This window comes from Onychostruthus taczanowskii, unplaced genomic scaffold (assembly GCF_017590055.1).
Source record: "Onychostruthus taczanowskii isolate IOZ18803 unplaced genomic scaffold, ASM1759005v1 scaffold49, whole genome shotgun sequence".
Taxonomy (NCBI): domain Eukaryota; kingdom Metazoa; phylum Chordata; class Aves; order Passeriformes; family Passeridae; genus Onychostruthus; species Onychostruthus taczanowskii.
The window spans coordinates 5,567,936-5,584,731 of NW_024502458.1; the positions used below are offsets into that span (position 1 = coordinate 5,567,936).

A 16,796-nucleotide genomic window follows, 5' to 3' on the forward strand; every position below is an offset into this window, starting at 1 on the left:
GACACTTGTTACTTTGCTTAAAAAAATGCCTCCACCACAGAGCAGGGAGGTGTGAGAGGTGAAGCAACAGAGATACCTCCAGATCAATGATCCAGCTCCTTCCCTTCTGCCTTCCCTGGTGGAACAGAGCATTCAGTGATGACCCATGTGGTTTGGAACAGAGGGAATGGCAGCACATCTGAGGGTGTGTGCTGGTCCCTCTGCCTCCCCCGTGTCCCCATTCCCTGAGCAGGCAGCTCCCCCGCTGCTGGCAGTCTGACAGGGATGGCCTGGGGAAGGCTGCCTTGGAGCAGCTGTAGCTGAACACATCAGACACAAAACTGTACAACAAAGACCAAAAACGAGCCACTAAAATGTGCCACAGACCTGCAGCCATGCAGTGAGCCAGATGATCAGCCAAATTATACCAGGCTTTATGAAAATAGCACATTCATGCTATTTTTTCATGTTAGAAGACAAATTTTATTGCAATTCAGCAAATGAGCTACACCTGTAAAACCTCTTTGTATATCCAATTCACATTTAATGTCCAATGGATTGAAATGTCACAGGAAAAATTAAAAAAAAAAAAGGAAAACAGTACCTGGTTTTGTCATAATGTAAACTTCAACACGGCCCTTAAAAATAACAAGCCAGTGATTTCCCCATGTAGTAAAATATATAGTTTATAAGGTATTGATGCTTTATCTTAGTTTAACACCAATCTCTAGGTATAAAATAAAGAGCTACAAAGATGTGAAGTATGTGTACAATTTCTTCAAGTATTTTCAAGTATCCTATAGTCTCTTCACTACAGACAAAATTCATTTGACAATATACAGAAAATGTTAAAATCTGAATAGTTTCACTGCAGAAATCTTAACATATTCATGAATTTAAAACACATAAAAAGTATGGGTCATCCAGCTAGTAAGTTCCATTTGAGCAGTTTGAAAAATACTCTTTGTAATGGAAAAAGTTGTGGAATAGTCTCCAGTTCATGAATATGTTTTCAGCTACAGAATATCAGGTGGTTAAAGTTTATGGCAGGTAAAGGTGGGTTTTTTTTCCCTTTTGTATAAACTTACCATCATAGTATTTAATTACATTTAAACCAAACTTTATTAATTTGCATTTTCTTTTTGTATAAAGTATCATTGTAGCATTAACCAAAGAAGCCTAAATAATTGATAAGTGATAGCCTAATTTTTCCTCTCAATCAGGTATGAGCCTGTAAACATATTTGGCTAGTTTAGCACTATGTATTTACTCCATGATGAGCTGCTTACTTTTTTATCACTGCATTTCTCTCTTTAGAATGAATGTGCGTTGTTAAAAAGATTATCTTTTCTCACTAACAGTTACCAAAAAATGCCCACTGAACAGAACAGCACAGCCACGCTAACTGTACCTACCAAACCTGCCCCCTTATTTTGGAAAAGTAACATGAAAAAAAGTTCAAACTGCATTACTCTGAACAAAGGGAGAAGGATTTTACAAAGCTCTGGATAAAAGGTGCTGACTACACTGTTTGTTCCGGTGAAGTTCAGCAGTGGCATGGCAAGGGCAAATGCTGGATCCTCACCTTATCCTGTGGGGCTGCTGCTAGGAACAGCTATGAGAGAAGTGGGTGGGTTTGAGGTGAACCCTGCAGAGTGGTGGGATTGTGGCTGCTCCTACAGCCTGGGCTGCTCTTACACATGCCAGCTAAATCTCTTCCCAAAATCCTGGCACTGGCTGTATTTAGTATCTTGCTCTTCCTTGGTTGCCTTTGGAGCTAACAAAACCAGCTTTTTTTCTGCTGCATCTCAGAACCTTCTACCGCTCCATCAGTGCAGCAAATCCCTGCAGACTTGGAAGTGCACAGCACAAAGTGCTTTGAACCCCAACAGGATCAAGCATAGGCCCCCTGTGAGAGGAAGAGGAAGGTCTATCTCAAACTGGCTTTTCCTGTGAGAATAAAGTAACCTAGGAGCTGGAAGAGGATCTCTGTGTGCTCCTTTTGCACAGGACAGCCAGCACTCAGGGTGCTCTCACCGATGGGCAGCATCATCCCCATGGGACAGCCAAGGAGCCCACCCCTGGCAATCACCAAATCCCAGCCTCTGCCCATCCCAGGTACCTCAAACTGTCCTAATGAAGGCAAAACAATCCACACCAAAACAGCCTTCAGGCCAGTGGTATCATGTCTCACTAGGGAAACTTGTGTAAGGAAGGAAAAAAAGAAAAGACAAAAAAAGAATCTTAGTTCAGGGTAATTACCTCATGCAATATAAAATTAATCCACCCTTAATACTATGAGATATATGCTTTTAACAGGATCAACTCATCTCTCAAGGTCAAAATATGGAACCTTTCTTTCTTACTTAATATTCTCTGTGAAATACACATGCAGAGTAAAGTCATTTTCAATACAGCTGAAACAAAAACAACAACAGAAAACAAATGAACAAAAAAAAAACCAACCAGTTTTTGTTTTGCTATTATTAATGCATAAACAATTTAGGGCAGGTGTAAAAAGACCATCCTAACATAAAGTTGAATATATGAAATTCTTAGAATGCAGTAAAACGGTTTTCTTCATTTTTTCCTTTCCAAAGTGGGAATAAAAAAATAAAAAAAAAATTAAAAAAAACCCAAAAAAAACCAACAAAACCAACCCTACACACAGAGAGAATACTCCTGTAAGCTGTGAAAGAATTTGCACCCCCCCCATGTGAGGAGTGGCTCAGACATTGCTCTCACATCTTCCTAATGCTACTGTGAAATCAAAGAAGAATCTTGCTCTGATAAGTAGTGACAAAGGAACTTCTCAGTTTAATAATGAAATAAATAGGACAAAAGTAAAAATAGTCAAAAATTTAATACATGTGCTATACTCATAAATTATGGAAATAAAACTATCACAAGATGTGACTAAGCTGTAGGTAAAGTAAAAGTGCTACAACATTGTATGAACCAAAAAACTTGGACTCTGCTTCCCCAAAGAGAGACAATACTGAGATAAGTTTATACAGTGGAGACCTCTTAAATACACAGCCCTGAACTTCTGTACAGTAATTTGTGATGCTGATAAATCAGCCTGTTCTTAAGTCACATATTCATTTCAAAGAGATTTTTATCAGAGGACTCAAATGAACAGAGATGCCTTTAGGCGTTTGCCAAGTTCCAGATCTCCAATAAATTAAGCTTTCAAAATGTTTGTGTTTCATAGCAGAAATGGACTAAACTTTCTTTGCTAAAAACAAAAGCATCCCAAATGAAGCAGACTGTGACAACAGGATCCAAGACATATGCACTCAAAAGGAAAAGAAAAAACCTTAATACCACTGTCTTTTCAGAAAAGAAATCCTTATACTTGTTAGTAAGGTATACTGTTATTACTTCAGATGGGGCATAGAGGTTTTTATTTAGTCATCTGGCATCTGGGGAACTCATGTCCCTCTTTATTAGCAGTTAAGAGAATTACCAGCAGCAATCATATACCAAGCTTCAAAAGGCTGGTTTAAGTGGAAACGTTCTTGTGTTATGAACATTTACTCCAGGTTTTTCATTTAAGTGGGCTACACTGTAAATTCTGAATTGCAACATAATATAGCCAGTTGTATCATAGAAGATTTTTTTTTTAAAGACAAACTTACAAAACACAATGATAGGTTAAATAAATAGAAAAACATCAGTTAAAAAACAGACTTAATTTCTTCTTCTGTGCAATTGCGTACCAATATGAAAAATATTACTTTGATCTCTGGACATTTCACGGTTCAGTCTCCTGGATTTCACTAAAAATAATACTGACAACAAAAATAAAGGAAAAAAATATTGTTGACAAATCAGTGCTTTGGAGCTATTAAAAGCACAGATCAGATCTGTAGTTCCCTTGCAGCAGAACATGACCCAACACCTTAAAAATCAAACATTGGTAATAATGTTAATATATAAAATATTAGTTTAAAAACTATAGAATGACCTTCTCAGCAGAAATGGAGTGTATACACTGGGATCTATGACATACAGCATATCTGAAGGCAAGTTCACAGAATGCTGAAAGGCTCACTGCACTTTTTCTATGGCAAGGAAATACTGCAGCTTTAAAATAAGCTGCACAATACTCATCTCTATCTCTTTCACATGAAAGTGTGTAAAAAGCAAATCAGCAAATAAACTCTAAAATAGATTTATACCAAAATCCTCTTTTTTACATTGAGTTTACAGCTTCTATCCATTTGCCTGTACTATTTCTGGAGTTTCCTTCAAGAAAAGTCAAAGTTGCATTTCTGGGCCATGAACATGTTCACGATACAATGTACTGGCAAGACAGAACTTCTGCATACTAACGAGATCCACTCCTTGTTGCTTTTCTCTGTGTTTTTAACAACAGTTTTTCCTGTGGGACAGGAGGTCAGATGTCGATTCCTTTGACAAGAGATGCCTCCAGGGTGATGTTGAACTCCTGCAAGGTCTGCAGCACCCGAATCAAAGAATTCACCAGCGTGTGATCCTTAATCAGGGCTATGTCCTCATACATCTGGGCTGTAATGGGGCAGTCTGCAAGCAGGGCGATCCAGTGGTGCAAAAGGTGGTCTCGGGCCAGTGGGCAGTTTGGGAAGAAAAATAAAGCCAAGTTAATTTCACATCTGCACAGACATCATTTTTAATCTTTGCTTTTAAGCAGACCTACCATGCTCTCCACTTATCTTTATGAGACAGGGAATGGGGAGTAACTGCCCCCTGTGCAACATCTTTACCATTTCATTAAAATATCAATAACAACAATTATAAAGAATATAGTATAAATTTATACCTGGCTCCAAGACACACCAGCATCTGAAACTTGCCATCCTTCCCAATGTTCCTAGGGGTGTTGTTGATAGCAGTGATAAAGCGACAGAAATTCCTGGCCCTTGTCTGCCAGTTCTCCTCTGGGACCATCTCGTTCTGCTCAAGGGTCTCATAGTATGTTTGTGCTTTTTCTTAAAAGAATGGTGGGAGATAATGAAGTTTCATCAGTGCAATTAGGAGAGAATTAAAACTGAAAGGCCTAGGATCAAAGCTCATCCATGAATTTCCTGAATCATTACATTTAGGCACTGTTTTTTTCTGTTTGATTCAGGCCTGTGTTCCCCCTGCAAAAAACTGGGATTCCCCTTCCTTCCCTCTGAACAATGCTAAAGAGGTTCACCCATGTAATGAATTTGAGTGCAGTAAAATGATCATATAAGGGGAACAGCAATGTTAAAGCAGCTACTCAAAGTATTGAAACATTAAAAATAATTAATTTTTTAAAATGTGTTTGTGAAGTCAGTTGATTTATTTTGCTTTGTCAAGGGATCTAGACCATTGTGTGAAAAATGCATGCTTATAACCCCTTTATTACAATGTCCAGTACATACAACAGCACTAGATCCATCTGCTGTGCTCTGAAAGACAACTCATTCTCTTACAAATGTGATTTCTTGCTTTCTCTGCTGTCAATTAAGAGCAAGGTTACCCCATTCCAATTCACCACCCTGTTTATGTGCCTCTTCCTCAGCAGGAAAGTTTGTTTCACACTGTAACTGCTAGAAGGACAAAGCCCAGTTGCTGCATTAAGTACAGCCAGCTTTGGCAGAAGACAGAGGCTCTCTCTCATGACAGTAGGAGCAGGTAGGAGCTCTCATGGCCATGCAGCTGCTGAGATGCCTCCAAGAAGTCTGCTCTTCACACCAGCTGAGACACAACAGCAGTGATAAGGAACACAGCTGGATGTAGTGCAAAGATACAAACAGGCTCTGGGATGTCATCCTCCCACTCACCTAAAAAATCCCAAATGAAGACGTTCTTGAAGAGTCTCGGTGATTTAAACCCGTGCTGGAACACTTGCTCCAGAGCTGAAACAAGTCCACTTTCTCCACACAGCAGCAGGGTCAGGCTGCCTCTCTGCCAGCACACACAGAAAGCATACACAATCATCAGTTCACCTTGGGACTCTGGGACACAGGTGTCCCATTAAGTTTTTAAATAAACAGATGCCTAAAGTTTAAATCTGCTGTCAAACAGTGACCCTGAACGGGATGGCCCAGTTCTCACAAGTCCTGAGCATTCAAAAATGGATTGACTTCTCTAAGAAGGAGGCTGAGGAAAGCATTGTCAGGGCCTCATCATCATCATCAAACAAAGCCTCAAACAGGCCAAGATAATGAGCAGGCTTTACCTATAATAATCATCACTCTGAAAATTAGGAAAATATTTTCCTCTTTTTTTTAAATAACAGATCACAGACCCAGTGTATCATGTGCCTCTGATTGCTTATCAACAAAAGCATTTAATGCTCAGTAAAAAATAAAGTCCTGCTTCAGCACATGATGGTAAATTCTGTTCTGCAAAACCAGTGCATGGCCACTTGAGATTATTATCAATGTGATCACTGACTAGAATTACACTGGATAGGAACCTGTCATGCCATAATGAATTCAGGTGAAGAATGAATGAAGAAGTCAGGTGTTACAGCAATGTAAAAAAATCCTGACTGCCAAGAGCCATCCATCCAGATCCAGCACTGCTCTGCACCTCTCTGGCTCACAAGGGCAGGACAGGGGCATGCTGCTTAGGTTTGTTTCAGAAAATCACTGCTGTGCCAGCTGATCACATGTGTAATGCAAAAGAGTCTTGAAGAGCACTTCTTTCACTTTCTTGGGGAATGTGGGTGTTTTCAGGGTGGCTTTTGCTTCTTTCCCATTTTCTAAAGTGGCCCATGGGTTTTCATGTTTTAAGTAGCAAGGATAATGCAAAACAGACATTAAAAACCCACTTAGAACTCAATGCAGATGTAAAATGTCAGTTAATTCAGAACAACCTAAACAGTAGGCTGTGCTCTTGACAGTGTATGGGTAGAATCCTTGGTAGAATTTGACTAATACCACAATTTCCAATACCAGAATGTTAACATTCAATTTAGCAGAATGCTCCAGTTAGAAGAAAAACACAGGTATTTGAGGCTGTACTATCTTGGTGTCTCATTTTTGCTGCACTTCAGGAATTCTCAAGCACATGGCTGTTCATTCAGTTTAGTTACTTCTGCTACATATTCTCTCATGTTTACTAATCAGAGTTTTAGGACAGGAGTGCCATTACATAGAGAACAACCCCTCACCTCCTTCTCTGGCTTGTGGAAATGCTTGACAATACCATTAACAGCTTCACCAATAGCTTCTTGTATCTGACCAGTATTTAACTCTGCAAAACACAAAAATATATCCAGTACAGCTTCAGAAATTGTACCTTGTGTGTGAGGGTTATGGCACGGCACAAAGCACAGCAGAGGAGCACAAACCAATATAACTCATTCTGTTAAGGAAACAGTGCTGGGCTGTGGGAAATGGAAACCCAACCCTACTTTTATTTATTGTTGAGGAGGTAGGAATGGAGATCGTTTGGTTTTATATTGAAGTTAACACTGTGGTGTTTCAAAACACCAGCAGTGGAAAAGGTTTTTACATGTTATGTGAATTGTCAGACCAGGACCCAAAGCAAAGAAAAGGAGCTTTGTTTAGGATTAACAAACCTGGGCATCCTGGAAATACTTCCTGTGGTAGCTTTGCTGCAAACCCAAGTATGGTTGGGAACAAAGTAACCACCTGATTTATGAGGAATGAGACTACCACAGAACACTGACCTCAAGAGCAAACAAAGAAGTCCATGAATAGAAACCACTAGCAAGATTCTTCATACACAAAGGACAGAGAAAAGGCAACAAATTTCTACCTTCCTCCATAGCATTCATTCCACAGGTGAAGGACAACACAAAAAACACCCGGACCAGGAGCACAGTCAAGACACATCTGCCACCCTTTCAGACTTCAAAAGTTAAGTAGACTGAACAGGATGCTCAGGATTGTAATTTGGAAGTTAGCTGGAATACAAGCAGGACACTGGGCTGAGTTTCACAGGTCCTCTCCAAACTCCAGCTGTGTTTGCAAGCCCTCAGATGATGACGCAGAACAGGACAAGACAGGACAAGCCCCAGCACTCACTTGGCTTATTGTTTGGTGAGATAGTGACAAATCTCCTGATCATGCTTGGAGACTGCTGCAGGGGAGGCGTTCGGCACTGCCGCTCATCAGCCTCCGTGTGGGAAGTCAGCAGCTCTCCTACCAGGATCCTCTCTAAGCTGCCATCATCCATTCCCTTCCCAAGCCACCTTCCACAGGGAAACCTAACAACACCAAGGAGATAAATGGATCAATCCACATTCAATTCCATGCCAAACACTTTCAACTGCAGTTGCCTAAAGCCCAAATCCTGCTAGCATAGTTATTAGAAAGACTTCATTCATCCAGCACCAAGTAATAAAGTCTTGGCTTTGGCTTTTGCCAGCACAGGCAGCAAAAGTAAAACATCTTTTCAGTTCCAAGTTTGTGCTGAGTGTTGCAGTAGATGATCCATCCACAAAGGAGATTTTGCCTGAGTCCCAGCATGATTTGAGGAAAAATGGGTAAAAGGGGAACTCCTACCACACCCCACAGATGGGTGAGGAAATACACTGAATATGCTACGTAGCGAGGCAGCTGTAAAACAACCCCACAGCCCAAACATATGCTAAAATGCCAAAACACCAGTACTTCTACTGAATTGGGGTATTAAATCAGACACTAGAAAGCACACATGCTCATTTGCTCATTATCACTGTTTCTGAACCAATGTTGATGGCAGTTTAATCAGCTTAATTGGAAAATTGAACAGCATCCAGAAATAGAATCTTCCCTCTTCATTTAATTACAAATGAACTGGCATGGAGAGTTGCATGGACTTACCCACCAATTTGACATCAACATGAGCCTGACAGTTTCCCTAAACAAAGGACGGGGCAGCAAACTATGCTGTATCTAACACAAATAAATTTAATTTTCACTGTAAGTTTTGTTCCCTTACTCTCCCCAAGTAAACACAGGTTTCTAACACTCATAAGGCCTTGTATTCCAGCCTATGTCCAAAGGTGTCTCTATAACACCTGGAGTACCCAGACCTAATATAAAATACCACCTATATTTGGTAAGCAGCAAGCTCTGACTTGCTGTTTCTTGCTTGGTCAAGGCAGATTATTTCTAAGCTGCACAACAGTCAACTCATCCTCTCCACCAACAGTGTGACACGAGACATGAACATCTGCAAACTGCAAACCCTGCTTGAATTAATGAGAACCAGGATTTGCTTAATGCCAGAAGCCAAACAATCTTTCTGTGCCTTCAGGTCGAGGCAACTGTAGACACAGAGTCCCAGGAGATCAGACCTTTCTAATCAAACAAGCCCTACTGTGCCAGCTCCCTGCAGGAATTCTACTTACCCCACATGAAATGTCAGGATGATACTTACTTGTAAGTATGCCCTGTTATTTCATTTCTGACCATAACATATTCCACAAGCCACTTGGCATACAGCCCTGAATTATCATGTCCTATTTGCACTGTGGTCAGTTTTCCCAGGTTCTGGCACTGCAAATTAAACAAAGAGTTTGTCAGAGGAAACTGAAAGAAAGCAGCATGTTGTGGGAGTAAACTGTTAGGGAACATGCTCAGACAGAAACTCAGAAATGTGGTTCCTGTTTCTGCTGCATGGTTGGTTCTGGGCTTTTTAGTGGTAGGCTGCTTTACTTGTTTTTGGTTTTGCTTGTTTTATTAAATACTATTTGGTCTGCACAGAGCACATCAGCTGAACTAGATTTTTCAATTCAATTGTACCCAATGAACACAACACACAGGCAGAAATCAGAGCAGAATCACTTCTTTGTTTTCCCACAGAAGAGGATATGACACCTCCCACAGTTGTAACATAAAGACAGTCTTGTCTATCCCTTGCACTAAGGAACTGTCAGTCATTTTGCTCTGCATGTTATTAAATATAGGTTAAATGTGCTATGCACAGGCATAAACTATCTGTGACTAACTACAAAGATATTCCACATTCATTCCACAGGTGAAGGACAATACAAAAAACACCACTGGACCAGGAGCACAGACACATCTGCCACACTTTCGGATTTCAAGGTGCTATAGCAAGGGCAGAATTTAAAACTGAACAAACAGAACACTCAAATCAGGTTTTGTATCAAGCAACACAAACCTCAAAAGTCATTTCTAATAAGTTCCTGGGAATCTGCAGGACTCCTGTTTCACCTAGTTCCCCCGAAATACAGATCCAAGGATTGGCTGTGAACATTGAGCCGCCGAGTTTCTTGCTGGGAACAATCAATATATGGTATGGTATCACTACAAACACAAAAGAAAGAATACTTCAAAAATGAAGAAGAATAATTATGTAACCTCTTTAGTCAAAAGAGGGGCAAAAAATAAGCCATCAGACAGCAGTGCAGTACCATGAAATGTTAAAAGAACATCAGAGATCCCATTTAATCATGCTGACACTTGCACACTAAGCACTGACTGAGAATGGGGAAGTCTACACATACACAGCAGCCACTAAGAAGGAGAGCTGACAGCAGAACAGTGTCAAGTGAAGAAAGAAATTTGGATGGAATAATGCCTTCTTATGAGTGTAATCCTTTTTATTTACCAACCTCACAACACGGCACAAAGATGGTTACTTATCCTCAGCTGAGTGACAAAGAAGTAAAGACAATTTATTCCTGTATCCAGGAGTGCACTGTAGCTCAGCACTGTACAACTCCCTCACGCCCTACTCAGGTACTAACTGCAGCCTTTCTTCACAGCCATGGATGGCAGCAGCATTCACTGCCACGGCTGAACAAATCCAGTGAATACAGCATAATGCTGCAAATTTCTCTCTGCCATGTCACTCTTAGTTATGCTAACTTTAGGGCTTATCAATCTCTCAAAAGAACAGCAATTTTTTTTCCTTCTAAATAGTACCACACATATGCTCAAATGCTTTCTGGTCCCCTGGTTTACCTGTGACTAATTCCATGCAGTATCACCTGAGCTGCAGTCCCTCCTCTGACTCTCGAGGCATATGCTCTCCACCACCCAGCACCTCCTGCCCAGCCCTCTGTTAACCAACCTTTTATAACAAAATCCAATTCTCTGAATGGTCACTGTGTTTCTTGGCTTTCTGCCCTTCTTTCATAGTGCATAAGCAGATTACAGTCAGGGCTTTTCAGCTGAGGCATTTAATGCATTTCTCCCTCAGCATCTCCTCAGCTGCCACTGCCCTCGAGAAAGCATTTGGTGGTTGGGTTTTCTTAAAAGCTCAATGCTCATAGCATTTCAGAATGAATTAAAATGTTTCCCTTTTTATTTTCTGTGCTGATAGTCCTAAAGTAAGTGACAATTGAACTGCATCCAGCAGACCAGATTTTCACATTATCCAGAACTTGCCTGCGAGACCAAAAGCTATTTTGCTTGGATGTCTGTTTGCTTTGTCTTTCATACACACAAGTGTGAATCACAACACACCACCAAGGGTAGCCTTTCACATATCCCACCCCCAATTTCATAAGCCTTGCTAAAGTCTTTCCTTATTTTGCCTTCCCAGTGATGTTGTGTGGCAGCAGGCACACAGATCTTTGAGAACTCTGTGACACAGTTAAATGTTATAGCTATCAACAATAGCTTGAAAGTTTCTCTAGGGTATCTTTTTAACAACTAGAAGGAAAAAAAAATGATGAGGAGTTCTGATGCAGCCCTCAACAGGCATTTCATTGTTGCCCCAAACCCAGAGACAGGTATGCAGCAAAGTAACCTGAGCACAAAAAAGGAAAGGTTTGTTTTCTTTTAATTCCCAGCATGCATTAATATTCTTACCTTGATAGTGAACAACCCATCCTGTGATTATTTAGTATCATGCAAACAAGTCCACCACAAAAATTTCAGCTGAGAACTCACCCCCAACTAAAACTATTAGAGCTATGTATTTTACTAAGTTCGAAACAAAAGTGACAGAGACAGAAACTCTTGCCCACCACAGAAGATCATGGAAACAGCAATACAGCACACACAGATGGATCCCAGGGCAAAAAAGCAGAACAACTACATTAGGGCATGCTGCTCAGAGCTAGCATTGTGAAGAATTTGAGTTTTGAATTTTGTTAGAATTTTGGACAAGGACTCAACCAAATCTAGAAATCAGAGTTGCAGGGAAAGCAAATACTTACAGATTGTTGTGAAAACATTGGTAAAGCAAAAGTAATCCACAGCATTGAATGACAGGAGATGATACAAGAATTGCTCTTTCTCATCATCGCAGCGGAGGAACGCGTAACGCTTGTAGAGTTTTCTGACAAAGCAAAACACATAATCTGTCACAGTAACAAGATGCTTCCAGTGAAATGTTTTCTACTGTGCAAATTTATTAGGTACACTGTGAATAATGGGCAAGCAATTACAAATGAGAAGCGATACTGGGAGAGTCAGGAGTTTTCAGTGTGCCAAGATACACTGAGTCTCTGCAAGGCTGACATCTCCAAAGTGAATCAGCCCAGTTCTCATTATCTTCCACCCCTCAGATGTAACATTTGGTTTAAGGGTCTTCTCCCATCCAAAAAAACCCCAAGATGGACAAAGGAATTTTGCACTTTCTTGAAAAATATTCTGACTTCTTTTGACCATGTAAAATGACAGAACTGAAGTGAAGAGAGTTCTCCTAAGTTACTTCTGAGCAGAGGGTGCCATGGGAGAGCTCTCCAGCACATGATGTGTGACAGAAGACTGTTCTCAAAGGACATAAGGCAAAAACTGGGGCTATCTGCTTGTATTTGGCTATAGCTGATCACCCAGGGCCTACAGCAACCTGCACATTAATCCAGGGAATAGTTCAGTGTTGATAGTACACAGCTCCTGACATAACCAAAATGACAGGCATGCAAAGGTGGCAACCAATAAATAATACAAGTGTTGGGCATAATCATAAATGAAGAGCATGCCAAAATATATCAAAATCCAACTGATGCTGCAGGAATTTCTAAACCCTCCAGAATGCAGGAATTAGGTATTAGAAATGCTGACCCAGCCATGGACACGTTGTTCCTGCCAGGAGGGCAAGCTGACAACTCCCCTCAATTTCAGGTATCAATTTACAAAAAAGTCAGCAAGTCACAAGGCAGAAACTTGCAAAACAAATCTATGATAGTCAACATACAGGCATGTTCTCATATAACAAACCTGACACTAGAGACTGACAGGAAATGTTCAATGAAAATAAAGAGACTGAGCCTTAAATTAACCTAACCTGCCTGTAGCCACAAGAGTGGCAAAGCCACAGAAGTCTCACAGGTGCCCATGTCTGTGTTGCATTTGCACAATCTGAATCACATGTTTGACAGCCTGTCAGGGTATGTGCTGTTCTGTCTCTTCCAAGGGTAAGGTTTCTCTGTTTCCCTGGACACACAAACATCTCTGGACATGTGATTTCTCCCTGTTCCCTTTGCACACTAGAAAAAACCAAACATGTAACATTTTCCTTATATTTGTTGACAAATGTCAAGTAAAGAGAATGGGATATTTAAAATATCTAACAGCTGCTTCAAAAGGAACAGCACACAGTCTTGTTAACTGTAAACTGGCAGAAGTTGCTCCATTACTTTTAGTACCTCAATGAAATCAGCACTGCTTCCTCTAGAAACAAGTGGAGCACACTTTCAAACCACACTGCCTAGAACAGCTCTCTAAGTAGGATATCTAAATATGCAGCACAAAGCACACAAGATTGCAGAGAACTGATGTCATCCTGTACAAGTTGTCCTTTGTCACTGTCATTTTAAACATACTTTTGCTGCAGTCTCCCTCTGTTCCAGAGAACCAGAATCTGCCTGATAGAAGAAGAGTACACTGGCCAGTGTTAAAAGAGGTTTTTTCCTTCTCTTTTGTGGGGGTACATGGAGAGTGGTGGTGTGTGGAAAGTCCTCTCACAGCACGAGCTCTGCATGGAGCAAGCACTGCTAAATTTAACCTGATCCAAACTGTTGACTTCACTGGAGAGGCTTAGCCTTAATTTGGACATAGAGGTAGATTTATTAGCTGTCCTCTCTCCATCCTTCAGCTTTTCCATATCCACTGAAGGTCACAGCTTCATCAGAAAGTCCAACATAATACAAGACAGGGCAAATATCAAATAATTAGCTGCTGGGGTTCAGGGGGATTGGGGATTCCTTGGAAGATCGTGAGTGGAAGGAGAGGGAAGGAAGAGCAGACAGCACAGGTTAAGCTGTGTCCAGAAAGAAGTCTTCAGTTAAAGTTAATGACAATTACTATGGCTTTAATTTCCAGACAGTAAGCACTGTACGTGATTGTTATGAAAGCAAATCACTTAGGCTGCTGAGCAGGCTATAAATGTAAAACCCATTTCAAGAACCCCAGCTTTGAATCCTAATTCCCAAACAGCTCACACACGTGGAAGGCCAATTTGTTCCATGCCTTCTGCTAAGCAGATGCAAAAATAGGCACACCTGGATTTTTGAAACCAAACAATCACATAGATTTTAATTTTTTCAAAAGCTTTGCCCAAGATAACCCATCTTACTTTGTGAGTTCATGATCTGAAAGCAACTGTTTCAGATGCCTAGAGAGCAACTTCTTTTCCATTGAGAGGCGAACCCAGGCTCTGGCCTTGCCAACATCTGTTTTGATCTCACTTATGTTCTGGATATGCCTGGAATAAAAGAAAAAGACATGCTTGGTGTTGTCAAAGCATGACAGCTCTTTTGAACCAAGCTCAGCTGAAGTTTTCCAAAGAACACAAAATATCAGGTAAATTATAGGAAAAAGAAACATAATCACCTTAATATTCAGCACAAGAAAAAAATCCCTGCAATCTAGCTCAAAGAGTATAAGAGCCTGAAAAGGAAATATCTGCAATGCAGTGCCCTATTTACAAAATTCTAAACCAGGCCCATTGTCTCACATGATTTAGGACTCATTCTGGACCTTATCTCTGCAATATTTATGGCTGAATGCTTTGGAAAATTAAACAGTCTTTGCATGCTCAGTAGAAGCTTTTCTTGCACACAAGGCACAAATGGTATATTTTAATAAGGCAGGCAAATCCTCAATTCACTCTTCTCTACTGAAAAAAAATGGATGCTCTAAGGGAAAAGAAGGAAAAGGCAATTCCTGCCAAGGTTGCTTCAGAAGTTCTGCATATTGCTTTTTCAGTGTACTGAAAAGAAGGCATTGGGTAGAAGTTGTAGTTTTATTCACACTACAGTACTGAATGTTAGATAAACCCATTCTTTAGATCAAACCAGTTCTTTAAACTGCATTCTTCCCTGAGAAGCAAAAGTGGACTCAGAACTATACCACCAACCCAGCAATGACTGGGAGCACACAAACACTACACCCACACCTCTGTGGGAATTAAACCAATACACAAAACGTTAAAAATATGAAAACTCTGTCATGGTATTGCCATAACTTAATAGCTCTGACAATATAAAAGCTCCTCAGTATGAAACCTGTTTCTGTAAAGGTCAATGAAAATGCTGAACTATCTACTTTAAAACAGTTCAACAGGTTCCTTCCCCAGAGCCCCCTCCTGCTCCATGAAACTATAAAGGTTCTTGGATCCATCATAAAATATTTCACATAATAAACCAAAAGCTTGCAAACATGCAGAAAGGCAGCAGTAAGCAAACAGAGGCTCTCCAGCACAACAACTGGAATTACTTACAGATAATTAGTATTACTTATCTTCCTAAAGGACTGCATTAACCTGAAATCCCAGTAAAGATCTAGAAATTCTGCATTTCACAAAAGCTGTCATATTATAAGGCCATATTTTTATTTACAGCTTTGTGCAGAAAGAAGCCGTGACTGTAAAGCAATGGTTGTCAATTCCAACTATCAATTTCATCTAAAATTATCTAAGTGCCTTCCCTGAAGTGCACAGGATGGTGCACAGCAGACACAGAAACAAGTGTGCAAATCTCAGGGGGTTTCTGGGCTGTTTAACAGTTCAAACTCACCTCATATCCTGAATGAGAGAGATTCTGAGAGGTGACATGGCTGGACTTGTATCAGACTTTCGTCTTTCTGAATCAAGAAGTATTCCTAGATTGAGAAGAAAACAATTTCTTGTTAAGAGAAATCCATCTAAAGATTCTACAATCAATATAAAAAGAAGGTGAATTAATGCCAGTTTGCACTCTTGTACTACTGGTGAAGGTACTGTGGTGTATTTCCACCCCAAATGACATGAAAATCTAACATGCTACACAGATGTTTCCACAGATCAGCATAGACTGAGCACCAACACATCACTGAGCTTAGATTCAGCTGAAATTGCTATGACACCAAATGGCTTAAGACACACAGTAATCAAGTATTGATTTCTAATGACTGCCCTGTTTTCCTGCTGGGCAGTAACCCTGAGTGGCACTGCTGACACCAGAGAACAATGTCAATATGCTGTACTCAGTACACCAGACACCCTGTGCTTCCTGAGCTATTGCTCTGCACACTCCTGTAGCACCACTACTTTTTGAATATTACACTTTGGGGTTTTCAAGCAATATTATTGCTTTTATCTTTGAAATTACGCTCCAGAATGAAGTTCTATGTTGAATACAGTCCCTGCCCTCAATCCCAAGGCGGAAAGCATAGAACTACTTTTATCTTTCAAATTACACTCCAGAATGAAGTTGAATACAGTCCCTGCCCTCAATCCCAAGGTGGAAAGCATAGAACTGACTGTGACTTATTCTGATACACAAAACCACTATGAATTAAGGGACATTCAGGAGACCTTAACATTTCCAAATCTATGGTTTTGGTTGCTTACAGGATCTTGTGCACATTACTAATACTCAAATATTTGCTTACAGCAGCTTTAAATAAAAAATAAAAGGCACCCACTGCCTTCCCCAAACCTAC

General features: G+C 40.4%; 1 protein-coding gene across 1 annotated transcript in view; it reads right to left on the bottom strand.

The window, feature by feature from the left end:
- Positions 1 to 438: 438 nt before the first annotated feature.
- The window catches only part of DENND5A (DENN domain containing 5A), a 46,314-nt gene continuing 29,956 nt past the window's right edge, over positions 439 to 16,796 (bottom strand). The window contains exons 13-22 of the mRNA XM_041414994.1: positions 15,890 to 15,974; positions 14,449 to 14,577; positions 12,086 to 12,207; positions 10,078 to 10,223; positions 9,331 to 9,449; positions 7,992 to 8,173; positions 7,112 to 7,194; positions 5,775 to 5,898; positions 4,785 to 4,952; positions 439 to 4,566 (exon numbers count right to left, since the gene is read on the bottom strand). Of these exons, the coding sequence (XP_041270928.1) occupies positions 4,382 to 4,566; positions 4,785 to 4,952; positions 5,775 to 5,898; positions 7,112 to 7,194; positions 7,992 to 8,173; positions 9,331 to 9,449; positions 10,078 to 10,223; positions 12,086 to 12,207; positions 14,449 to 14,577; positions 15,890 to 15,974 (1,343 nt within the window). The 3' untranslated portion in view covers positions 439 to 4,381. The remainder of the gene's footprint in view (positions 4,567 to 4,784; positions 4,953 to 5,774; positions 5,899 to 7,111; positions 7,195 to 7,991; positions 8,174 to 9,330; positions 9,450 to 10,077; positions 10,224 to 12,085; positions 12,208 to 14,448; positions 14,578 to 15,889; positions 15,975 to 16,796) is intronic.